The sequence below is a fragment of the Pleurodeles waltl genome, chromosome 7 (assembly GCF_031143425.1).
Source record: "Pleurodeles waltl isolate 20211129_DDA chromosome 7, aPleWal1.hap1.20221129, whole genome shotgun sequence".
Lineage (NCBI taxonomy): Eukaryota > Metazoa > Chordata > Amphibia > Caudata > Salamandridae > Pleurodeles > Pleurodeles waltl.
Genome location: NC_090446.1, coordinates 104645100 through 104672352, shown reverse-complemented (window position 1 = coordinate 104672352; position 27253 = coordinate 104645100). Strand labels below are relative to the sequence as shown.

General features: G+C 45.2%; 1 protein-coding gene and 1 long non-coding RNA gene across 2 annotated transcripts in view; one reads left to right on the top strand and one right to left on the bottom strand.

Moving 5' to 3' along the window:
* The window catches only part of LOC138303780 (uncharacterized), a 162240-nt gene that overhangs the window by 22539 nt on the left and 112448 nt on the right, over positions 1 to 27253 (bottom strand). The window lies entirely within an intron of this gene.
* The window catches only part of MRGBP (MRG domain binding protein), a 68188-nt gene that overhangs the window by 27449 nt on the left and 13486 nt on the right, over positions 1 to 27253 (top strand). Inside the window, exon 3 of the mRNA XM_069243184.1 lies at positions 6787 to 6868. Within this exon, the coding sequence (XP_069099285.1) occupies positions 6787 to 6868 (82 nt within the window). The remainder of the gene's footprint in view (positions 1 to 6786; positions 6869 to 27253) is intronic.

Sequence of the window (27253 nt, the reverse complement as noted above, 5' to 3'; positions counted from 1 at the left end):
TGTAAAACCTTAATTGGCCTTAATATTGCTTATATGCACCACCTTTGAGACAATGCATAGCTATTCCCTGCATCTTTTGATTTTGAAGACTATCTTCCTCATTGCTATTACTTCATCTTGTTTCATGAGTTAGCTTCAGGCTCTGTGGTTGCAGCTGCCCAACTCTACTTTTCTGCCAGACAAACTGGTGTGGACAACTGAGGTGACTTTCTTTCTTCATTGGGCAGTCTATCACCCTGAAAGACGAGGAGCTACTTCATTGGCTAGACAACAAAACGGTTTTAAGCTTTTATGTTGGTGGTACAAAGGAGTGAGGAGCCACGTTCGTCTGGTGCTCTAAGGCATACAAATGTAAAGCTGGGCAGGAGAGGACCCTGTCAAGATTTATAGTCCTCTGCATTAGGATTTTCTAAGCACTAGCCAAAAAACAGCCACTGGAAGGTCAGAGAGGCAATTTTACCAGGGCTAAGGTTGCAGTCATTGTGTTGGCACACAGAGTGTCTGTCCTTGATAACTTCCAGGGTGCGACATGGGCATCTGAGCATATCATCATGAAGCACTACTACCTTAACTGCCACATGTGGCACTAAGGACATTTTGCTCGCACAGTCCTGCAAGACATTTTGATCTGAATATACACAAATACCCTACATGTGAGGCAGTACTGCTTTGGTATCTATTGTGAGTTGAGGACCAGTGGTTAAAAGTATCCACAGTACAAGAGACTTACCTTCTGTAATGCTCTTTCTTGTGGATACCCTATCTAACTCCAAATTCCTCACTGCTCTCCCACCTCCCCATTCTGTGAAGTGTCCTCTTTGTAACATCTAATAAGGTCCCATGTTACAAATCTGGACACTGGTACTAACAATTGTTTACGCTTGGCGTCCGAAGGTGCATAAAGAGTTGGGCAAGAAACATGTCGGTGCTGGAGTGGCACTAATATGCTGCTCTCTTCCGCCACTTCCAGGGTGGTATGGATTCATTGCAGAGGCACAATGGAGCATTCCTAGAGAAATGTTTCTCAGATGCATTCTATCTGGGGGAGTATTCTAAGGTTTGGAATCTGCAGTTAGAATATCCAACAGAAAGAGTATTAGCAAAGGTAAGTAACTTGCTCTTTTTGCTGCACATTGCTAGTAGGCATACCGGGGTACTCCCTGCCTGTTCATTAAGTCCCGAATGTGGCCGCAAGGTAGGTCTTGGTTGTGTTCATTTGAACTTGTAAGAATCAAGTGCGTTGAAAGACTGCTCTGCTGGTCACAGCAAATACATCACTTCTTGTGAGAGCCTGGCAGTTTGCACCATTTTTATTAAGCGTTGTTCTTGACTTACGGTGCTGAGTCACCCTGGTGTTTATTTAATCTTCTGCATATAGCTTTCTGATTCCAGTGGCTTTTTTGCGCTTGCCTTTCTGTTGGTGGAAGGAGAGATAACATATTCATGTTTTACATATTTTTCCTTGAAGTACTGCAACTCGTGGTTTCTATTACTGAATTTAACGTTGACGTTGCTTTCTCTTCTATTTTTTTTGCCACTTGTTAAAAAAAAAATCCATGAAGTATGGGTATTTACTATGAAATGATGCAAAATAATTACCTGGATTTACACTCTTGCTTTTGAGCAGGTTTACTGCTGTCTCAAAGGATTTATTGTTCACCGAGTTTTCATCTCTTGGTGTGAAAATGCAATTTGTTATTAGCAAGTTCTTCTCGATTCAACATGATAGATGGTTCTGCTGAGGCAATCGTTTTTTGGATCTAGGTTTTCAAATTGGAACCTCTGCACCATGTTGCGTCGAAAGACTCAATGATATTGTTTTTATTATAGATCCATCTGTATAGAAGATACTTATGAGTTGGTTGTCTACTCGTTGCACGACACGCTCCTCACTTAGTCGCTGAATTTTCATTTCATGAGCAAACTGTGGGTCTACTCTTGTCTGATGTGCTGCGTGCTTTGAAATTTCATTGTGTCTTTTTTAAAATAATGTGCTCCTTGCCTTGCTTGTGGTGGTAGTATATCTGAATCTGAATCCCCTCCTGTTTGAAGTGACAGTTTCACACACCCTTGGGGGAGAGGTAATGGGTAGCAAGTAACGGTTCTTCAAGGCAGTTTTTCTTTGCCACAAAATGTGTACCAACTGTGAATATTTCAAGGCATTGTATACCATCACCAGTCAGTTTTATAAGATTAGCCTGTAGAAGTAGGGAGGGAGGCTGACCAGTGTAGGTTTTAGACAAGGTGGGAGTCTTTTTGGACACGGGAGTGGAGCTCCATATTTGGTCTAGATTTTGAACTAGCCCCTCAGTTCCATGGCCTGTGATGTCAAGGGTTTGTCACCTCCAACACCACTTGACTTTGAAAGAAGACGAGCCTTATGTCCATGCTTGAATGTTACAGGCCCGCACTGCAGCCTAGATGGGCATGTGCCTGCATCAACCAAAGTGTCAATAATGCCTCCACTAGGGAATGGTGCATGCTCTGTAGCCGTGTTGGGACTGAGAAGCATTTCTCATTCATGGGTCTTTAAGTGACAAAACATTTGAAAGGTGGGGAGGGGCTCAGCTAAGGGTTTAACCTTTGCTTAAGCCTTCAGGCGGCCACTAACTCCTGTGAGTGAATTAATACATTGATTCAACTTGGTCACTGATCCTGTCCTGAGCCCATGTGTGCCTTGCTGCTTAGCTGAGGATGTGCTGTTCGATGTGGCATTGTTAGCGGGGTTGAAAAAGGAGAGTGTGGAACTACTCCCACTACATTTTGCAAAGGTAGTTCTGTTACTTTGGTGGGGGTGTGTGAAGGACAAGTCCGCAACTGCCTTGTTTGTGCTTTGTTTGTTATTGGCCCGGAGATCCATCAAGTTGTGCTTTCTACTAAACTGAGATGGATGTTTCATACTGCTACCATCATGATTGTTCACAGATGCTTACAGATATGAGTGGGTATGTGGGGAACTACCCTCAAAATGACTTGGGACTTGTCTTTTGGGTGGATAGCAGCTTTCAGAAGGCCATCTTCAGGCATCTAGCCATTTTGTAGAGGTGACACATCTTCAGCAACTAGCTCTGGGTGCTGCTGATTTAGGTGCAGTCTTGTAGACTAAGCTCCTTAAAGTGTGCCTTCTTTGATGACCAATCGGTATTTAAAGTTAATGGCTACAGAGGTGAGATAAGAGTGCTGTAGGTTTAAGTGGCCTTGTGGTTTTCTGCATGTTGTAGGTCACTATGGTTTTAGGAAGGAGGCAATAGCCACGTAGTTCATGTTTCAGTAATGGAAGAAGGACACCGTCATCTGGAAAGGTGGGTGGAACTCTTGAAGTTTCACTCTGTGGAATTCCGCAGAGGTACATAATAACTGCGAGATTCCCCTCGAACAGCTGCACAGAGATTAGCTGAATTTGGCAAGAACTCTGCGTTACAAGAGTAACTCTGGGTTGCCCAATTCTGCCAGTTCCATGGACGAAATGAAATAGTCTGTCGACCTCTTGTCATTGGGAACCTCAGCCCTCTGTGGTGAGTGTAGCAGGCATCCATTGGAATGGCATAGTGCACAGTGGACTGGTGTAGAGTGTATTGGCGCAGAGTGCAGTGGCAATTAATTCAGCAGCATACAATGCAGTGTTGTAGATTAGAGAGGTGTAGAGTGGAGCAGCGTAGAGTGCAGTGGTGTGCAGTGGCAGTGATGTAGAGGGCCTTGGCACTGAGTAGAGTTGAGTGGCATGGAGTGCAGCTGCATACAGTGGGGCAGAGTAGAGTAGCAGAGTGGTGTATAGTGCCATAGAGCGCAGTGACAGAGTGGCGTACAGTTCAGCAGCGGAGGGTGTAGTGTTTCAGAGTAGGGTGTCAGAGAGCGGTGGGGTAGAATGGCATTGAGAGCAGTGGCGTAGAGTACAATGATGCAGAGTGGAGTGCAGTGGCTTGAGTGCAGTGACCGAGTGGAGTGGCATAGAGCAGTGGTTCCCAACCTTTTGACTTCTGTGGACCCCCACTTTATTATTACTGGAGCCCGGGGACACCCCACTGAATCTTTCTTGGAATCCGGGCCCCCCCCCCACTGAGTCATTACTAAAAGCTGGCGACCTAATCTGTTAATATTCTTTAATTTTCTAAGCAGTCGCAGACCCCCTGACTGGGCTTCGTGGACAACCAGGGGTCCCCGGACCACAGGTTGGGAACCACTGGCGTAGAGTAAATTGTTTCAGAGTAGAGTGGAGTAGGGTAGAGTGCAGTTGCATAGAGTGACATAGTATGTAATGGCCTAGAGTAAAGAGGTGTAGAGAGCAGTGGCTTAAGAGTGCAGTGGTGCAGAGTAGATTACAGTGGCGTACAGTGGATTGGCTTAGAGTGCAGGGGCACAGAGTTACAGAGTAAAATACATTGGCGTAGTGTACTGGAATAGAGTGCAGTGTTGCAGAGTGATGTAGAGTGTAATTGTGCAGAATAGATTGGTGTAGAGCGCAGTGGGGAAGAGTGCAGTGGTGTAGAATGGTGACTAGAGCATTGGCACAGGGTAGAGTAGAGAGGCATACAGTGCAGTAGAGTAGATTGGAGTGGTGCAGAGGAGTTGTGTAGAGTTGAGTTTGCATAGTGTGGTAGCACACTACCATTACAGACAACACATGTTCAATTGAAATGGCCACTACATTTGCACAGACATACAGTTTTAATAATTAAACTATGCAGTGCTTAGCTGAAAATGTGTGGAAATTGCATCACCTTGTTTATTGATTCGTTTTGATCATATTATTGTATTTGTTTCCAACAACCTTCGGAAGTAACAAAAAATGTGCTTCATTTGTGTGTTCATAATTCTGAAATACTTAAAAAGTTCATATAAACGTTCCTGTGTGCTAGAAAAAAAACTTCCCTACTCCAAGTATCCAGCAAGATTGTTACATAAATCCTCTCACTTTGAAGTCAGTCAGTCAGTGAAAGAAAAGTAAACAATCATCCTGGGCAGACAGCCAGATGTTTGACCTCAGTCCTTGAATGCACAGCAAATGTGACGAAATAAGAACATGATTTAAAGGCCTGTTAACAGAAAGCGACGTGAAAGGATACAGAAAACATGGTTTAGGCAATGAGAGAACCTAAAGCAAATAAAGCTAGCAAATGATAAGTCAGAAAGTGTGAGTTACAAACCACAAAGCCAATAGTAACCTACAAGCGGACTGCATTCCTAAGTGTACTTTCGTAAAGTCCCCATTTCTTTAGCAAACCAGACAGCTGGGATGTCTGATAGGCTGAAAGTCTCCAAGATGTCTTTAGCACACCAGACGGCTGTGCTGTCTGATAGGCTGCGACCTAAAAATGAATATTGGTGGCTCCCACCTGCATCCACCGGTTTAAGCACTGCCTTCGAACTCGGAAAATCTCTAAAAGAATGTCAGTCATGTAGTTGACCCGCAGTGGCGAACGTGTGTGAAAACCTGGGAGACCAATTACATGCCCGAGAGGAATGTAGCAAAAGGGCACAATGTGTTTTCTTTAAACAGTTGCACAAACCTGCGATTTGGGGCCATGAGGGCCGCGCAACAAAGGAATATCTATCATTCATGTGGCCACACTGCCCTCTTGTGAAAATTAAGGCACACCGGTCCCTGATGTCTGACGCAAATGTCCCTGTTCAAGAAATATTCTGCAGTGCGTTGGGTCAACATGCTTTACATCTATCTTACAAAAGTGATAGAATTCCTGTTTATTCTTCAGTTTGGAGTATGGCTGTTAGCACCATCAAATAAATACTGTAGAGGTGCTCATTGGCGGACCCGATGCGATTAGCTCAGCCAAATAAGAAATTTAGGATTTGCTTAGGTCTCCCACAGACAGGATTGTTAGTGATTTGGTGGAAGCCTCTCTCGCAACATTGGCAGAGTTTATTTTGCACTTAATTGAGAAACCAACCTTCCACTAAAATTTTGCGACCTAGCGCGCATTGTGTTTTTTTCTTTTTGCGTGTGGCCCGTCCGACTGTCTTATGCCATTTGGAATGAAATATATGTTTATCTCTACTAAGGCCTCTTTGTAAAGCATGCTTTTGATACAGAAAGATTGTTTCTGCAGTCCCTCACACCCTACGACCACAACACGCTTGAATGGGTGGGCCTTGTGAGATCTGCAGTGGGTGTTGGGGCTCTACTGGGTATTTAACGTTTTTATAAAGCGATGTATGCCACGAGCGTTTCTTCAAAGCACTGTTTGTAATTCAACAAGGGCTCCTCGTAATGGTCCCCGCACTGCACTTACGGGTCTCGGCCCCTTGATTGATGACCGAATAAGCTTCGCCCATCCCACTGACTGTGATTTAAAACAATGAAAGGCCCCACACTGCTATGGCCTACCCTAGACCAAAATCTAAGGTCTCGGGATAATCGCAGACAGACAACGAGTCTGTTGACACAGGCTTTTGGTTCATAAAACAACGCGCAGATAGCAGGGGGATGCAGCGTGTGCAAGGTCTGTTCAACCAGACACAAGGCTGCAGCAGTTGATGTTGGTTTTTGTTTAACTAGGTCATTGTTATCAGCAAGTGTCCCTCAAGTGACTCCGACGCATCAGGTTGGTTCTTCCTAGCACAATAAATGATTGCAATGGTTTTATAAATGTGTGTCGGGATTTTACACATTCCCTCTTTGAGAACATTTATTGCAGGAGCTGAGTGCACTGTTTTTTGCATTTTGCTTTATTGCCCATGTTGGTTTCAGTGCCCCTTATCTTGAGCCCTAGGTGAGAGATTGCCTAATAGTACCGTTCTTTCTGACTCAAATATCTGTTTTCATTGCAGCACGAGTCTGAAATCCTTCCGTTTCCAAACTCCGAAAAGAACTTTATCCTCCCCGAGGAGATTATCCACGAACTGAAGGAAGGTAAGCGTCGCATTTTCTTAAAAGTTCCAGAGCACGTCTTGTGATGTTTGGGCTCCAAAAAGGCTCTGACACCTCTTGAAACAATGCCTGGATGTCCCGTTGAGAGAGGATGGGCATTATTCAATGCTTTTATAATAGGTGTTTTCGTTACCCAACTCAAGGGTACTCATTTTATCGACCTCGGAAGGTAAAGTGGAGGATTTGTATCTTTTGATGGATTCAAACGTAGCCTGTGGGTCTCTGTAGTGAATGTTTAAATCACCTAACTGTCTTACCCTTCGCTGTGCTGTGCACCCATCTTTTACACTTGGGGCCATTCTTTATGCCTGACTTTGTGGAATACTTAGTCATAACGTGCCTCGCTGCATGTCCAACAATACCTGGCTTTCTTACGTTAGGCCTTGATTTCTGATAAGCCATCCAAATATGCAGTAAGCCTGCGAGTTTGGTGCAGGAACCAGTCTGTAGATTAAGGGTGTTTTTATCAAGGTTCTTTATGAATTTCGGTGTTGAGGATCTTATGCTCCTCAAGTGCCAGGTTTTTCCAAAAGTTCAATGCCATATAAAGACGAGCCTTTTTTTCACAATCTCAGCTACTGTTCTCCTTTAAACCATATCTCCTTGTGTTGTTTCTCAGATGATTCCTTCTTTTTTATAAATATTTCACAAGAAGTATTTACATGTATTTACATGAACCTGTCTTGTCTTCACCTCTGACTTACTTTTAGCAATTCCTTTTTGGGTGCGCCCTAGACACACTGTCGGTCTTGGCTTGTTTTGAAGATCTGAAACTTGTTGTGTGAATTAGAGAGACTTCTACTAATCCATTTCAATGTGGATTTTCTTTCTTGCTTTCTAAATAAATACTTTTGTGGCTCATCTTTAGATGCCTTTACTCTAAAAGCAAACCACGCATATCATCCAGGAGCAAAGAAGTTCGAAATTCTTTGCACGGTACCTTTCTTAACAAACATAAATACACATAAAATGGTGTTGACTTGGCTGACATGGTTAGCATTTGAAGCAAAATAGTGGCTATTTCCTGATGAGCACTTTCATATGCACCCCCCTCTATAATAGCACCTTGGACGCCTCCTTTAATAGGTGGTTTCTCAAACTGCATTGAGTGTCTTTTTTATACTGTATTTGACAGTTGTTTCTTCCCATCACAAGGGAAATAATTGCAGCCTACCAAGACCAGGTTACTATGGTCAAGATCTGATCACCCAATTGTTAATTCTCTGTGGGGATTGCTCTGCACTTAGTGGACCCTCGAGCACATGTACGCAGATTTCTATAAAAGGGACTAGGCTTTATTGCTCTGAGGTGCCAGGTGGCTGAATGAACAGATTGCCCATGTTTACTGGTCAGAACATAATCATGGGGTGACTGGGAATGTGTCTAAGACCAGCATACAAGCTTCCTAAATATATATGTATACAAGTGGAGTATGCAGTTCCTAAAAGAATCAGAAACGGAATCGGAACAGGCAGTTGATCGGAATGGGTCTGGGCAAGCAGATCAGAGGGATCTGATTGTTCAGAAGCAAGAGCCCTCACATACCCAGAAGGGTGCGATGCTTCATCATTGGGTAGAGCCTCATTGGGTCGTTCTCTACAATGCTCAACAGGCCCCTCAAGCGGACTCTTTGCCGCAGGTCTTTTGAAATAAGATGCTGTGATGAAGTGTAAGTGGAGGTGCTGTGAGTGTAGATTGGTGTAAGTGTGGTATAAAAATAACTGAGAGACCCTGAAAATGTTAATACGTGCAACCTCATGTTATAAATAAAAAGAAAGGGTAGCTGTGTTGGAGACGATGATCTGGTACAGCTCACAGGAAAATGGGAACGTTGGTCAACATGTTTCTTGGCATGTCCCTGTGGATCTGGGCACTTCATCAGCACTGCGTGACCTAATCTACCAATGGTTAGGGTCATAGTAGTGTAATTAGCAACAATACCCAATCTCAAAAGGTCACCCTCAATGTGTAGGTAAGAGTGTGGATAACCACTATTGTAGTTCATCTGGAATGCAAAAGGCAGTAAAATTCAGTATATGCGGAAATGCTTACCCAATTTTGGTAAGTAAATGACCCTTAGGTGATGACAGAGACCACGCTAGCTGCAGAGTGAAACTAGTAGAGACAAGTAACAGTCAGTACTGGAATAGCCGAGAAAGGCGCATAAAGTAAGAACTATTCACAGTATTCATGGTGTCAAGCACGCTAAGAAATCTGTGACCAACCCTCTCTGCCACCCTGGATGTAATGAGGGAGCAGAGGATCGGCATACGTGCTGGAGCACGTGACCGTTATCACTCACGAGTGTGATGTTGGAACACCATTGTAGGTGGTCACCTTCCTTGTCAAGTTAGATCATAAACCTGATGCTCAATATGCCAAGTATGCTGTCATCTTGTGGAGAACACAAGTGAAATTTCACAATGACTCCTATTAGTAAAATGCATGGAGGTCCCCACTTGGGTGAGCGGACGCTGTGTGTGCTCTCATTCTCCCGCTCCTCGCCAGCCACTGGAAGAGGAAGCCAGTTGGGGTGGGGACACATCGCCGGGCCCTGTCACAAAGTGAGTGAATACAAAGGGGAATCACTGCCGCCGCTGCGGACATGTGGGAATGACCTCTTTGGGGAAAACAGAGCCATAATTGAAATCAGAATAGAAAGAACACCATAGACTAGACCTACATATGGGCAGAGAAAAAAACACAAAAATGGTAACACCAGGAACTATGCATACATGATCACTCGCACCAAAAAAACATATTGGCATGACCACCAGACCTTTCAAAGTGCGGATTACTGAACATCTGAGTGGTATTTGATGCAAAAACAATTGCTACCAAAATGGGCACCTGCTTTCCCACCCAAAACCACACACTGCACGGTGTATGCTGAACCATCCTTGAATCACAAAATAACGTGAACAAACCAATCCTTTTACGTAGGGAACAAAATTGGATATTCCATTTAGTTACACACAAGACAGGCTTCAACAATGATATTCCCTGGTATGAACAGGAGAATTGAGGCACCCTGTATCATACATTTCCATGAGAGTAGCCATAACATGGCAGCATCTGTACTCCTATACATATATGTCGGTACTTTACATATGCTATTGGCTCGCCATCATGATTCATCCTTTAGATATCTATATCATCATAGGCTTTTCCATCTTGAGCCCTTTTCTCTTTTGCTCTTGGGTACTATACGCATACTACTCACCCATTCCTAGAGTACAGAGGCACTATCCTCACTTTAGATAATTGCTGGAATTCCAACCAGTATACTCCAAATATATGTGCACTGAAGGGCTACACTTGTTTGCACCCCCCTCACTTTTTGCAAATATCCCCACATCCACACACCTGTGGTAACAATTTCTATACAGGACCAACCTGTAACAATTGTGTCTATTGTTTTTTTATTTTGAATATGAGGAATTGTTCATTGTTTTTTGGAACTCTGCTTCTTTTATCGAAGAAATTGCCTCTATGGTGTTCTTTCTAGTTTGATTGCAGTTATGGCTCTGTTCTATTCTTCCCCACAGAGACCATTCCATTATTACTGCCTCTGCGGCAGGGATTCCCCTTAGTTAGGATTCCACACCTGCTCACTTTGTGAGAGGGCCGGGAGACATGGCCCTTCTTGACTGGCTTTCAATTCCAGTGGCTGACCGGGATCAAGAGGCTGAAAGCACACACGGTGCCCGCTGACCACTGAGTAGAGACCTCCATGCGTTTTACTTATAAGAGTCATTGTGAAATTTCACTCGTGTCCTCCCCAAGATAGCAGCATACTTGGCACATTGAGTATCAGGTTTACGATCTAGCTCAACACTGGCATTGATCACCCACGCCTGTGCCTCTTCATCACACTTGCACGTGATATCACTTGCTACAGCATATATACAGCCACCTCCGCCCCCTCATTACCTTCTGGATGGCAGAGAGGAGTAGGTTGCAGCTTTCCTAGCATGCTGGACGCCATGAGTACTTTGCATAGTTCTTCTTAATGTGCCTTTCGCCACGATTCAAGTGCTTACTGTTACATCTCTCTACTAGTTTGTCTGCAGCTAGCACGGTCTCTGCAATCACCTAAAGGGCCAATTACTTACTCAAATTGGGTAAGCTTTACGACTTATGCGGGATGTTACTGCATTTTGCATTCCAGGTTAGCTACAATAGTGGTTATCCACACTGGCTTATGTGGATGATGGAGCTTATATGTTTGTTATGTCACATGCAGCACCTGCCTGTTGACTTATCTGTTTGTTTGCTCTTATATGTATTTGCATTCACACTGACAAGTATAATTTCACCTACGGCATGAATTTCTTACAATTGCCTAATGCATTGCTAAGTGACGGTGAGATATGGCCTACTGACTACCCTCCTTGTTTTTAACTCACTTTCTATATGTCTCTTTCTATGTGAGTTTTCTACATGCTTCTATATGTATTTTACATTGCAGATCAGATTTTGGATATCTTAAGGTATACCCTCACTTTGAGGGTCACTTTTGAGATTGGGCATTGTTGCTAATTACCACTACCATGAACCTAATCATGGTCCTGACTAAGTTCTCCGATCCACAGGGACTTTACATGGCAAGAAACAAGTTGACCAACATTCTCACTTTCCTGTGAGCTGTACCGGATTATTGTCTCCAACACAGCCACCATTTATTTATAACAAGAGGTTGCACATGTTAAAACTTTCAGGGTCTCTTAGTTATTTTTACACCACACTTAAACCAATCTGCAAACAGAGCACCTCCACTTACACTTCATCTCAGCATCTTATTTCAAAAGACCTCCGGCAAAGAGCCCCCTTGAAGGCCCCATTGGACATTGCAGTACCAGCCCAACATGAAGCTGCCCAGTGATGAAGCATTTGGTTATATAAAGGCTCTTGCTTCCGAGCAATCAGGTCTCCTGGATCTGCCTGCCCAGACCCCTTCCAACCAACTGTCTTCTCTGTTTCCTTTTCTGATTCTTTTAGGAACAGCATGCTCCATTTGTATACATACTTTCTTTACTTGTCCCACTTTAGACCTATAGCAATTATGTACAAAATGACATTTCTTGATATGTGTTCCCTACCTTGACTTTGTGTCTTTTAAAAAAAAACACAATTCATAGCGCCATTGATATTTTTGCCTTATAGGGAATTGCCATTATAATGCATGTTCGTAGCCTGAACTTGCCCTCCAGTCTAAATCTAAGTTTTTAAAGTCAAGAATGCCTTCTCACTGTTATGTCAGTTGTTTGTTTGTTTAGCTGGTTGTAAGGAAATGCCTCCTTGGCATGGTTACCCCATAACTGTTTGCCTTTGCTGATGCCAAGTTATGATTTGAAAGTGTGCTGAGGCCTGCTAACCAGGCCCCAGCACCAGTGTTCTTTCCCTAACCTGTACTTTTGTTTCCACAATTGGCACACCCTGGCATCCAGGTAAGTCCCTTGTAACTGGTACCCCTGGTACCAAGGGCCCTGATGCCAGGGAAGGTCTCTAAGGGCTGCAGCATGTCTCTAAGTGCCACCCTGGGGGCCCCTCACTCAGCACAGACACACTGCTTGCCAGCTCGTGTGTGCTGGTGGGGAGAAAACAACTAAGTTGACATGGCACTCCCCTCAGGGTGCCATGCCAACCTCACACTGCCTATGGCATAGATAAGTCACCCCTCTAGCAGGCCTTACAGCCCTAAGGCAGAGTGCACTATACCATAGGTGAGGGCATAGGTGCATGAGCACTATGCCCCCTACAGTGTGTAAGCAAAACCTTAGACATTGTAAGTGCAGGGTAGCCATAAGAGTATATGGTCTGGGAGTCTGTCATACACGAACTCCACAGCACCATAATGGCTACACTGAAAATTGGGAAGTTTGGTATCAAACTTCTCAGCACAATAAATGCGCACTGGTGCCAGTGTACCTTTTATTGTGAAATACACCCCAGAGGGCATCTTAGAGATGCCCCCTGAAAACATACCCATCTTCCAGTGTGGGCTGACTAGTTTTACCAGCCTGCCACACACCAGACATGTTTCTGGCCACATGGGGAGAGTGCCTTTGTCACTCTGTGGCTAGTAACAAAGCCTGTACTGGGTGGAGGTGCTTCTCACCTCGACCTGTGGAGAAACAACACTACAGGGAGGACTCCCCGGCGACTACGACCCTGTGAGTAGCCAGAGTTGACCCCCCTGAGCACCCCCAGCGACGCCTGCAGAGGGAAAGAGGGAATCCAGAGTCTCCCCCTGACCGCAACTGCCTGCTTCTAAGAACCCGACGCCTGGTAAAGACACTGCACCCGCAGCCCCCAGGACCTGAGGGATCCGACCTCCAGTGCAGAAGCGACCCCCAGGTGGCCCTCTCCCTTGCCCAGGTGGTGGCTACCCCAAGGAGCCCCCCCACTTGCCTGCCTGCTTCGCTGAAGAGACCCCTGGGTCTCCCATTGAACTCCATTGCAAACCCGACGCCTGTTTGCACTCAGCACCCGGCCGCCCCCGTGCCGCTGAGGGTGTACTTTTTGTGCTAGCCAATTGACTGGTGAGTTGGTCAAAGAATTAAGGCTGGTGTTTTCTAAAGCTTTTTATCTCTTGTGTCTATTATTTCTCTCTTCTCTAGATGGAGTCCTCATGGGGTACTGTGTTTTTTTTTTTTTTTTGTTGTTGTTTTTTTCTAACCTTTTGAGAAGTTTTTCACTATTGAAACTGGTACTTGTTGCTCAGTGGTTAAAGTGGTTGTGGTGATAACACGTTTTGTATCTCCCCATTCACAGAAATGCAGTAGCAAAATAGTATGTTCGATGGCATCTGTCGCTGTAGATACGCATGTTCTGCAATAGCTCGCCATCTGGTGTTGGGCCGGAGTGTTACAAGTTGTTTTTCTTCGAAGAAGTCTTTCGAGTCACGGGACCGAGTGACTCCTCCTTTTGTCTCCATTGCGCATGGGCGTCGACTCCATCTTCGATTGTTTTTTTTCCGCCATCGGGTTCGGACGTGTCCCTGTCGCTCCGAGTTTCGGAACGGAAAATAATAGTTAATTTCGGAAGATTTTCGTCGGTATTGTTGCGTTCGGGATCGGCGTACTTAGATTCAACACCGCATCGAAGATCGAAGAGCTCCGGTGCCCTTCGGGGTAGTTTTTCGATCCTCCGTCGGGGCCTGGTCGGCCCGACCGCGTGCTGAGGAACGCCGATGGAACGGACCCCGTTCCGTTTCTGCCCCAAATGCCACAATAAATACCCCTACACAGACCAACACTTGGTCTGCAACCTGTGCCTGTCACCTGAGCACAGCGAAGACACCTGCGAGGCCTGTTGTGCGTTCCGGTCCCGAAAAACACTCCGAGACCGTCGAGCCAGAAGACTTCAAATGGCGTCCGCACCGACAGCCCAACGGGAGTTCGAGGAACAGGAAGAGGAAGGTACCTTCTCGATCCAAGACTCAGACTCCGAAGGATTCGACGATACACAAACCGTGAGTAAGACGTCGAAAACCACACAAAGAAACATTTACAAGGCCCAGGGGACGCCACTGCCACCAGGCCATGGCTCGACCCATAAATTCGGTGACCGACCGTCGGCACCGAAAAAGGCCCAAACAGTGCCGAGATCGTCCGACTCCGGTCGAGACACCGGCACGCAGCCTTCTCGGGACCGAGAAAGTGCTGGAGACAAGCCTCGACACCGAGATGCCGGTGTGGACACGGCTCGACGCCGAGACAGCGGCACCGAAACAGATCGACGCCGAGAGGTTTCGGCCCCGAAAAGGAAAAAAGTCACCTCGGAGCCGAAAAAACACACAGACAAAGTTTCGATGCCGAAACAGACTGCAAGCGACCCAGCTTCGGGCTCTTACACAGAAGAGCACTCGCTAACCTCCCAAATGCAAAAGCATAGGTTTGAGGAAGAGCTACAAGCAACTGATTTGGACCATACGCAAAAGCGTATCTTCATTCAGCAGAGGACAGGAAAGATTAGCACCCTTCCCCCCATCAGGAGAAAGAGAAGGTTGGAGTTCCAGACGGAACAAGCACCACAACCAAAAGTGGTGAAAAGGGTTACACCACCACCCTCTCCTCCGCCCGTGATTAACGTTTCACCAGCACAAACGCCATCACACTCCCCAGCTCACACCACCATGAGCCAGGGTGACCAAGACCAGGACGCATGGGACCTATACGACGCCCCAGTGTCAGATAACAGCCCAGAGGCATACCCTACAAAACCATCTCCACCAGAAGACAGCACCGCGTACTCTCAGGTGGTGGCTAGAGCAGCACAATTTCACAACGTAAGCCTCCACTCAGAACAGGTCGAGGATGATTTCTTGTTCAACACACTCTCCTCCACCCACAGCTCCTACCAAAGCCTGCCTATGCTCCCTGGTATGCTCCGGCACGCAAAAGACATATTTAAGGACCCGGTCAAAAGTAGGGCAATCACACCAAGGGTGGAAAAAAAGTATAAGCCGCCTCCTACGGACCCGGTTTTCATCACAACACAGCTGCCACCAGACTCTGTTGTTGTAGGAGCAGCTAGGAAAAGGGCCAACTCTCACACATCTGGAGATGCACCACCCCCAGATAAAGAAAGCCGCAAGTTCGATGCAGCTGGTAAGAGAGTCGCAGCACAAGCTGCAAACCAGTGGCGCATCGCGAACTCCCAGGCACTACTTGCGCGCTATGACAGAGCCCACTGGGACGAGATGCAACATCTTATTGAACATCTGCCCAAAGACTTCCAAAATAGGGCAAAACAAGTGGTTGAGGAGGGACAGACCATCTCCAACAACCAGATACGTTCCTCCATGGACGCTGCAGATACGGCTGCGCGGACAATTAATACATCTGTAACTATCAGAAGGCATGCATGGCTCCGAACGTCTGGATTTAAACCAGAGATTCAACAAGCAGTTCTCAATATGCCTTTTAATGAAAAAGAACTGTTCGGTCCAGAAGTGGACACAGCGATTGAGAAACTCAAAAAAGATACAGACACTGCCAAAGCCATGGGCGCACTCTACTCCCCGCAGAGCAGAGGGAATTACAGCACATTCCGTAAAACGCCCTTTCGAGGGGGGTTTCGGGGTCAAAGCACACAAGCCAGCACCTCACAAGCAACACCGTCCACTTACCAGGGACAGTATAGAGGAGGTTTTCGGGGACAATATAGAGGAGGGCAATTCCCTAGAAACAGAGGGAGATTTCAAAGCCCCAAAACCCCTACTACTAAACAATGACTCACATGTCACTCACCCCCTCCACACAACACCAGTGGGGGGAAGAATAGGTCATCATTACAAAGCATGGGAGGAAATCACTACAGACACTTGGGTTCTAGCAATTATCCAACATGGTTATTGCATAGAATTTCTACAATTCCCTCCAAACATACCACCAAAAGCACAAAATTTAACAACACACCATTCCAATCTCCTGGAGATAGAAGTGCAGGCACTATTGCAAAAGAATGCAATCGAATTAGTGCCAAACACACAAATAAACACAGGAGTTTACTCACTGTACTTTCTGATACCAAAGAAGGACAAAACGCTGAGACCAATCCTAGACCTCAGAGTAGTGAACACTTTCATCAAATCAGACCACTTCCACATGGTCACACTACAAGAAGTATTGCCATTACTAAAACTGCACGACTACATGGCAACTTTAGACCTCAAGGATGCTTATTTCCATATACCAATACACCCATCGCACAGGAAATACCTAAGGTTTGTATTCAAAGGAATACATTACCAATTCAGGGTACTGCCTTTCGGATTAACAACCGCACCAAGAGTCTTTACCAAATGTCTAGCAGTGGTCGCAGCACACATAAGAAGGCAGCAAATCCATGTGTTCCCATATCTAGACGACTGCCTAATCAAAGCCCATTCGTTAATAGAGTGCTCAAATCACACAAATCATATCATACAAACCCTCTTCAAACTAGGGTTCACCGTCAATTTCACAAAATCCAAAATTCGGCCACGCAAGGTACAACAATACCTGGGAGCCATAATAGACACATCAAAAGGAGTAGCCACTCCAAGTCCACAAAGAATTCAAAATTTCAACACCATCATACAACGCATGTATCCAACACAAAAGATACAGGCAAAGATGGTATTACAACTCCTAGGCATGATGTCATCATGCATAGCCATTGTCCCAAACGCAAGACTGCACATGAGGCCCTTACAACAATGCCTAGCATCACAGTGGTCTCAAGCACAGGGTCACCTTCTAGATCTGGTGTTAATAGACCGCCAAACTTACCTCTCGCTTCTGTGGTGGAACAACATAAATTTAAACAAGGGGCGGCCTTTCCAAGACCCAGTGCCACAATACGTAATAACAACAGATGCTTCCATGACAGGGTGGGGAGCACACCTCAATCAACACAGCATACAAGGACAATGGAACGTACATCAAACAAAACTGCATATCAATCACCTAGAACTTCTAGCAGTTTTTCAAGCACTAAAAGCTTTCCAACCAATAATAGTTCACAAATACATTCTCGTCAAAACAGACAACATGACAACAATGTATTATCTAAACAAGCAGGGAGGGACGCACTCCACGCAGTTAAGCCTGCTAGCACAAAAAATTTGGCATTGGGCAATTCACAACCAAATTCGCCTAATTGCACAGTTTATACCAGGGATACAAAATCAACTCGCAGACAATCTCTCTCGAGATCACCAACAGGTCCACGAATGGGAAATTCACCCCCAAATACTGAACACTTATTTCAAACTCTGGGGAACACCTCAGATAGACTTGTTTGCGACAAGGGAGAACGCAAAATGCCAAAACTTCGCATCCAGATACCCACACAAACAATCCCAAGGCAATGCCCTATGGATGAACTGGTCAGGGATATTTGCTTACGCTTTTCCTCCTCTCCCTCTCCTTCCTTACCTGGTAAACAAACTCAGTCAAAGCAAACTCAAACTCATATTGATAGCACCAACTTGGGCAAGGCAACCCTGGTACACAACGCTGCTAGACCTATCAGTGGTACCCTGCATCAAATTGCCCAACAGGCCAGATCTGTTGACACAGCACAACCAAAAGATCAGGCACCCAGATCCAGCATCGCTGAATCTAGCAATCTGGCTCCTGAAATCCTAGAATTCGGGCACTTACAACTTACCCAAGAATGTATGGAAGTCATAAAACAAGCAAGAAGGCCATCCACCAGGCACTGCTATGCAAGTAAATGGAAGAGGTTTGTTTGCTACTGCCATATTAATCAAATACAACCATTACACACAACTCCAGAACATGTAGTGGGTTACTTGCTTCACTTACAAAAATCTAACCTAGCTTTCTCTTCCATTAAGATTCACCTTGCAGCAATATCTGCATACCTGCAGACTACCTATTCAACTTCCCTATATAAAATACCAGTCATTAAAGCATTCATGGAGGGCCTTAGGAGAATTATACCACCAAGAACACTACCTGTTCCTTCATGGAACCTAAATGTTGTCCTAACTAGACTTATGGGTCCACCTTTTGAACCCATGCACTCCTGCGACATACAGTTCCTAACCTGGAAGGTGGCATTTCTCATCGCCATTACTTCCCTGAGAAGAGTAAGCGAGATTCAGGCGTTTACTATACAGGAACCTTTTATACAACTACACAAAAATAAAGTCGTCCTAAGGACCAATCCTAAATTTTTGCCAAAGGTTATTTCACCGTTCCATCTAAATCAAACAGTGGAACTTCCAGTGTTCTTTCCACAGCCAGATACCGTAGCTGAAAGGGCACTACATACATTAGATGTCAAAAGAGCATTAATGTATTACATTGACAGAACAAAGAACATCAGAAAGACTAAACAACTCTTTATTGCATTTCAAAAACCTCATGCAGGAAACCCAATTTCAAAACAAGGTATAGCCAGATGGATAGTTAAATGCATCCAAATCTGCTACCTTAAAGCTAAACGACAGCTGCCCATTACACCAAGGGCACACTCAACCAGAAAGAAAGGTGCTACCATGGCCTTTCTAGGAAACATCCCAATGCAAGAAATATGTAAGGCAGCCACATGGTCTACGCCTCACACATTCACCAAGCACTACTGTGTAGACGTGTTATCCGCACAACAAGCCACAGTAGGTCAAGCTGTATTAAGGACATTATTTCAGACTACTTCCACTCCTACAGGCTGATCCACCGCTTTTGGGGAAATAACTGCTTACTAGTCTATTGCAGAACATGCGTATCTACAGCGACAGATGCCATCGAACTGAAAATGTCACTTACCCAGTGTACATCTGTTCGTGGCATCAGTCGCAGTAGATTCGCATGTGCCCACCCGCCTCCCCGGGAGCCTGTAGCAGTTTGGAAGTTACCTTCAATTATTTATATATGTATCATCTCAACCTTAAATAGGTGCATACTTAGTCACTCCATTGCATGGGCACTATTACTACAATTCAACTCCTACCTCACCCTCTGCGGGGAAAAACAATCGAAGATGGAGTCGACGCCCATGCGCAATGGAGACAAAAGGAGGAGTCACTCGGTCCCGTGACTCGAAAGACTTCTTCGAAGAAAAACAACTTGTAACACTCCGGCCCAACACCAGATGGCGAGCTATTGCAGAACATGCGAATCTACTGCGACTGATGCCACGAACAGATGTACACTGGGTAAGTGACATTTTCATTCCTGCTTCTTTAGATTTCAATAATTACGCAAAAAAATATTGTTTTCCCTTGGAATTGTAAGTTTGCCCTTGGCCAACCATATTATAGTCTGCCATCTTTATTGGTTTGACTGTTTTCTTGAGCACTACCTGTCATCTTGCCCTCACTGCTAAATGTCTGATCAGCCATTGTTTATATCTTCAGGGGCCTAAGGACAACAAGCAACACTATCAATTCCTCTTAAAATTGAGGTTATGCCCATGTTTGACAGTTAAGGCTAGGGCCTCGGTTTACCATTTCTTCAAAGATCACTTAGAAGCTGGCCAATTACTAGTATTAGGTGTTTTCTAAGAAATTAGCTGCATAGAGCCTTTCAGCAGGCACAAGAACGTATCTTCCAGCTTCCCCTTTGCTGATTACAATCCAGTAGTCCTTTTTGGGGCTCCCATTAGCCTTTTATTCCAAGCAGCTCAATTTAACCAAGCATGGGTCTAAATCTGTGAAAACCCAAGCCAGTGAAACTAGCCCTGAAAGATATCCCACTAGTTTCTTTTAAAACTGAGAATTTAAATTTATACAAAATGTACAACAACCAAGAGGCCTTCTGGAGCAAAGGCCCTCAATGCGTGGAATATTGGGCTTTGTATTATGACAGCAAACAAACTCGTTGTTTACCAGTTGTTATTCTGAGAGACTCACAAAATAATAAATGTTTAGTGTTGTATTTTACGGGAAGCACTGCATTTCAGAACAAGACAAAAAATTGAATTTTTTTGGCCAGAATTTGATTGAGGATCTGCAGAGTTATAAAAGCTATTGTAGAAACTGAGGAATGTAAAAAATTGTATTACTTCGAGTAATACTTCCTTAGATGAGTTTTAGCACTATTTCTTCTTACACCTGGTTGGACAAACTTGCGCCCTGAAGTGACAGTAAGGTGGATGTGGTACAGATGTCCCAACTAAATCCAAAAATTGCCTTCCAGTGAGCCTTGCTCTGGTCTGATAGGTGCAATAGATCTGTACTGGGGCAGTGGCAATGCCCAGAAGAAGCTATTGAATACCACCTCCTTCCTTCATTCTCATTTTTTGCATCTTGAATACCTACAGATATCCCATAGATTCTTCAGGTTAGCTTGGCGGCCCGAAGAACACTGAATTGATGACGGACTTAGGAGAGGGTCCTCTCTCTGTTCAGTACCCTGAGCCTAGCCGTCTGGTCTTAAGCTTCTTGACAAATAACCCTGCAAGGAAGCTCATTTCTCATCTTTACTTATTTTGGTTTGACTTGTATCAAGCATAATACAGCTTGCTGAAGCACAGGCTTCAATGTCCCTGCAATTCTTGTCTGCTTTAATAATCCCCTTTTGCTTGTTTGCTGGGTATTTTCATCATTGCTATTGTATCCCTGGGCCAAGTAAAACCTGGGGTGTCAAAGGGATAGCAGAGAAAAAAGTTGAAGAAAGCCCCGGGATGTGGAGAGCCATTCATTGATTTGAATGTGTCTCTTTACAGACCCATCAGAGTAGACAGCCATTAGTGTTTCCATTGAAAAAAATACTATAAACTATTTTGGATACAACAGTTGGGTATCAGCATAAGACAGTAGTGACTGATGAATTACCATTGTTTGTTAGATTTGTCATTGATTTATAATATTTCATTCTTATTTTGTTCTATGGAAGTGCAAATCACATGAACAATTACCCCTGATCAACCACCACCATTTCTTTTCACGACAGGCTCCAGCCATACTTCAGCAGTCTATATATAGTCTTAGCTCCTAGCAGATATTGTTAGACGAGATCCATGCTGGTGACATATTCCAGGATAATTGCTTTGTGAAAGCATTGTTTGTGTCCGTGTTTGCAGAAGAGCAAAGTTAGGGGCTTTATGCATAGCACAGGCTTGATGAATATGAGGGAAGTGTTCTGATATTTTCCCTGGAAGGGCATTTAAAAATAATGGACGTGTTTCAGAGTTTTAGTCTGGCCCATTTCACCCTTAACATGTCTTGGTGATAAGTGCCCGCATCATGCACCTTTTTTGGAAATTTTAGTTGTACCCTCTTCCCCGGTCCAGTTGCTTATGGTATTCTCTCTTTGCTCTCGTACAGATGTGGTGAGAGTATATATATATATATATATTTTAAAGGCCTCTATTCTCTTTTTCACAACAATCACATTTATTTGAATCTGAGGTCCAATTTGTTATTGTCCCGGGATGATACCTCTGTAAAGTGGACCACATCAGTGTCCATTCTGGGGCTTTGGCCTGCTTCCTGTGTATTTGTAGTTAAAGGGAGTTTTTGTGTTCAATGGCATGTGTGGCTGTAGACACGCATGCTCTGCATACTTCTGCCATCTTGTGTTGGGTCCGGATGTATGCAAGTTTTTTTTTTTTTTTTTCCCCAAGAAGAAGCTTTTGGAGTCATGAGGCAAAGTTACCCGTCCTCTCTGTGATACAGTGCATAGGCATAGACTCCATTGTTAGATTTTCTTTCCCCCATCAGGTTCGTATATGTTCTTCGGTGGTCCAGTTCAAGACCGTTTCGGCCTCCCTTTGGGTCATTATACATTTACATACTCATCGGTATTGTTTTCGTTTGTGTTTCCGTCGCATGCATAAAAAACAGAAAGAAAATCCCTATTTGTCGGTTCAACGTGATTCGATTCGGGCCTTCACAGTCAGGCTTCCCTTATTTCCACAACAACAGTACTGTAAAAATGCGCTGCTGATGGAACAGACAGCCTTTCGATGTTGTCCTAGCTGCCACGCTAAATATCCACACACAGACCTCCATTCAGTTTGCAACCTCTGTTTATCTGCTGACCACGATGAGGAAAGTTGTGAGGCCTGTCAATAGTTTTGATCAAAGAAGACACTGCAAGATCGGCGGTGCATAGGAAAAAAATGCAGCGCAAGAAGTTGGAAGAGACACTGGACATCTTCGGTATCCAAGACACCAAGCAGCATGAAGAACTGCAGAAGGCTTCTACGGCAGAGGAAGAGGCCTTTTTCTATTCCAGACTCCGAATTGGATTCCGGGATGGAGGCCAGCGTGCACACGCAGGAGACTAGACCGGAGCAGCACGCAGTGAGTACAAATGCCCCTATCCTACCCACTAAAAGACATTGCCAACAGGCCATGGTAAGTACTGAACAATAGCCAAGGATGCTCCGCCTTCCGGCTCAGCATCGAAGGCTAAACCTAAAGCGCCGCCAATTTTCAGACTCAACCAGTTTCAACACCGAGCCAACCATCGCTTTCTTTAGCACTCAAGGCATCTGCACCGACCAAACCTAACACGTCTGCACCGACCACTTGAGCACCGAAACACAATCAATCAATCAATCAATCATAGTATTTATAAAGCGCGCTATGTACCCGTTAGGGTTTCGAGGCGCTGAGGTGGGGGGGGGGTGTAGAGGATGTTTAGCGGTCGAAGAGCCAGGTCTTGAGGAGCCTTCTGAATGTGAGGAGGTCCTGGGTCTGGCGTAGCGGAGTGGGGAGAGAGTTCCAGGTTTTGGCGGCGAGGAAAGAGAAGGATCTGCCGCCGGAGGTCTTGCGCTGGATTCGGGGTACGATGGCTAGGGCGAGGTTGGCGGATCGGAGTTGGCGTGTTGGGGTGTAGAAGTTGAGTCTGGTGTTGAGGTAGGAGGGTCCGGTGTTGTGAAGCGCCTTGTGAGCGTGGGTAAGGAGTTTAAAAGTGATCCTCTTGTCTACTGGGAGCCAGTGGAGTTCCCTCAGGTGTGGGGAGATGTGGCATCGGCGGGGTATGTCGAGGATCAGTCGGGCGGAGGCATTTTGGATCCGTTGGAGTCGTTTGATGTCTTTGGTAGGGATGCCTGTGTAGAGTGCGTTGCCGTAGTCAAGTCTGCTGCTGACGAGGGCCTGGGTCACCGTCTTTCTGGTTTCTGTTGGAATCCACTTGAAGATTCTGCGGAGCATACGAAGGGTGTTGAAGCAGGAGGAGGAGACGGCACTGACCTGTTTGGACATGGTGAGGGCGGAGTCCAGGATGAAGCCGAGGTTTCTTGCGTGGTTGGCAGGGGTGGGCGGGGGACCAAGGGCGGAGGGCCACCAAGAGTCGTTCCAAGCCGAGGGAGTGCGCCCGAGGATGAGGACTTCCGTCTTGTCGGAGTTGAGCTTCAGGCGGCTGATGTTCATCCAGTTGGCGATGGATTTAAGTCCCTCGTGGAGGTTGGTTTTGGCGGTGAGCGGGTCATTGGTCAGGGAGAGGACGAGCTGGGTGTCGTCGGCGTAGGAGATGATGTTGAGATGATGTTGGCGGGCCAGTTTGGCGAGGGGGGCCATGTAGACGTTGAACAACGTAGGACTGAGGGAGGATCCTTGGGGGACGCCGCAGATGAGGTTGGAGGCTTTGGAGCGGAACGGGGAGAGGCGGACTCTCTGAGTTCTGTCGGAGAGGAAGGATGAGATCCAGTGGAGGGCTTTGTCTTGGATCCCAGCTTCCTGGAGGCGGGTCAGTAGGGTGCGGTGGCAGACTGTGTCAAAGGCGGCGGATAGGTCGAGGAGGATGAGGGCTGAGGTTTCGCCCTTGTCCATTTGAAGTCTGATGTCATCTGTGGCGGCGAGGAGAGCAGTCTTCTTCGGTTCTAAAAGTTTATACTTCAACATCGAAATTGACTGTTTCGACACTAGAGCCTGTTTTACAGACCAGGGTGGGAAAAATTTATCCAAAACAAGACAATACATAGTCAGCCTAATACTGATCGGATCATCACAAAATAAGCGAAGCTGACACCAACTCAACCCAGGGGTCTGTCTTCTTTCGAGGAGGCCATCAATTTACCAACACCCCCTAAGAAAAAGGACATAACCACCAGTCATTTTTCGTCCCAGTTCCCACACTCTCCTCCACCTCTACCTTATTCACCACACCAGTCACATTCAGAGGTAGAAGACCTAATTGGGGGAACTCCACAGGGCTCACCACAATCTTATATAAAAGATCAGAGAGGAGATGAGGATACACAACAGCCAACATTAGATCCTTGGGACACACATTATAGTGATCCACCAGGTGATCCAAACCTATACCCAGCTAAACCATCTCCTTTAGATGGCGCAACATCTTTTAATGCGTTGGCAGCTAGGGCGACTGTATATCACCACGTCCCCTTACACAAGGACTGTATATAAGATGATTTTTTTGTTTGAAACTCTTTCCTTTAGTACTAGAGCTTGTTAATACCTGCCCATGTTAAAGAGTATGACACATTATGCGATTGACATGTTCAAAGACCCTGTCCATGCTAGGATAATTACACCTAGGGTTGATTAAAAAAAAAATTAAGGCATCTCCTTTGGATCCTGCCTATATTAGAGGTCATATTCCACCAGACTCTTTGGTGGTGTCAGATGCTCGTAAATAAGTTAATTCACAAACTTCAGCAGATGCACCCCCCCCCCCTCCAGATAAGGAATCAAAATTGATTTAAGCAAAAGTGTGGGGGTTCAAGCGGCTAATCACTGGATAATTGCTAACACCCAAGGGCTTGAAAGGAATTCAAGAAAAAAGGACAACAACTTGTGCAAGAGGGCAAGTTAATTTCAAGTAATTCTATAAGATGTACTCTTGATGCAGCAGATATAGCTGTAGGGGTATAAACACTAGCATAGTATTACTCAGACATGCCAGGTTGCGTATATCCGGTTTTAAACCCGAGGTCCAGCAAACACTGCTAAATGCCCCTTTTGACTAGCTTTTTGGCCCTGAAGTAGATCAAACACTAGAGAAATTGAAAAAGGTTGAAAAAGGACACTGAAGTAGCCAAGTCTATGGGAGCACTTCAAACACCCAACAAATTGTGGTTCTTTTAGCAGGCCTACATACGAACAGGGCAGTAAACCGCCAGCATCAGATCCCTCTACCTCTTTCAGGCAGCACCATTCAAAATCCCCGTTCTAGAGGATTCTATAGAGTTACATACAGGGGAATCAATTCAAAAGGCAGAGGAAAGGGTGTTTCCATTTGTGTAACCCCTTCCACATCAAAGCAGTGACTCTTTGCATTCCCCCGATAATTCAACACCTGTTGGGGGCCTACAACAGTTTTTTTCCAAATTGGTAAAAAATAACAGTTCAGTGGGTGTTGGATATTATCCAACATGGTTATTGCCTGAAGCTCATTAACACACCTCCAAATATACCACCCTGAAAACACAAACTCTCTGTAGAACACTTACAACTGTTAAATCAGGAAGTGCAGTCCCTCCTTCAGAAAGGAGCAGTAGAACTAGCACCTTTTCATCAGAGAGGAACAGGAGTATATTCACTATATTTCTGTATTCCCCAAAAGACGGTTCAGTTAGACCAATTCTAGATCTCAGACGATTAAATCACTACATCCTATCCGAGCACTTTCATATAGTGACTCTCCAAGATGTAATACCCCTGTTGCTGCAAGGAGACTACATGTCTGCACTAGATGTAAAGGATGCGTATTTCCACATCCCAATACATCCAGCGCACAGAAAATACCTCAGATTCGTCATACAAGAAAACCATTATCAGTTCAAAGTACTTCCTTTCGGAGTAACAGTTGCACCTTGTGTCTTCACAAAATGCCTAGGAGTAGTCGCAGCGCATCTACGCAGACAAAGTATTCATGTCTTCCCATATCTGAGTGATTGGCTCATAAAGTTCAGTACACTCCAGCAGTGCGTACAGCATAACCAAACAACGCTTCATCAGCTAGGATTTACCATCAACATACAAAAATCCCACCTTCACCCATCTCAGATACAGCCATATCCAGGAGATGTTCTAAACACTCAGTTAGGGTTAGACTACCCAAGTGCACTCAGGATTCAAAATAGAACAACACAGTTGCAACATGTATACCCCAACCAACGGATACCAGTAAGGACAGTTCAGAGAATTCTAGGTATGATGGCATCTTGTATTACAATACTGCCATATACATGGCTACATATGTGTCCGCTGCAGGAGTATCTGGCAATGCAGTTGTCACAATCACAGGGTCAACTACAAGATCTAGTGTTGATAGACAGCCACACTCACTACTCTCTACAATGGTGGATCACGCAAAATCTGAAAAAAAGGCGGCAGTTTCTAGACCCTGTTCCCCAGATCTCTCCCACAGCTGATGTTTCTCTCACAGGTTGAGGTGTTTACCTACACAACCTATCAACATAAGGATTGTGGGACACCAAATCCTGCTCATCAATTACTTGGAACTTCAAGCCATTCATCCAGCACTCGGTCATGTTTTATTTGCAGAAGGGTGTGGGGGGGGGCATACTATCTACATTTGTCTCGCCTATCTCAGACAATCTAGCGTTCGGCAATTCATCATCACATTCACCTGTTAGTGGAACACCTCCTGGGAACGGACAATGACTATCAATCTGCTCAGCAGGATGCAACAACAAGTCCACAAATGGGAACTCCATCTCCAAGTCCTCTAAGCATATTTCCATCGGTGGTGGTTTCCCCACACAGATCTGTTTGCAACAGAAAGCAACTCAAAATGGCCAGACTTCGCCTTCAGACGCCCACACCTGCTATCCAAGGGCAATGCTTTATAGATGAGTTGGTTAGGGATATTTGCCTATTTTTTTCCATCTCTCCGTCTTCTTCCACTTGTGGTGCGGAAGCTCAGGCAGACTATTCTCACCCCCTTATTTTAGCAGCCCCCACGTGGG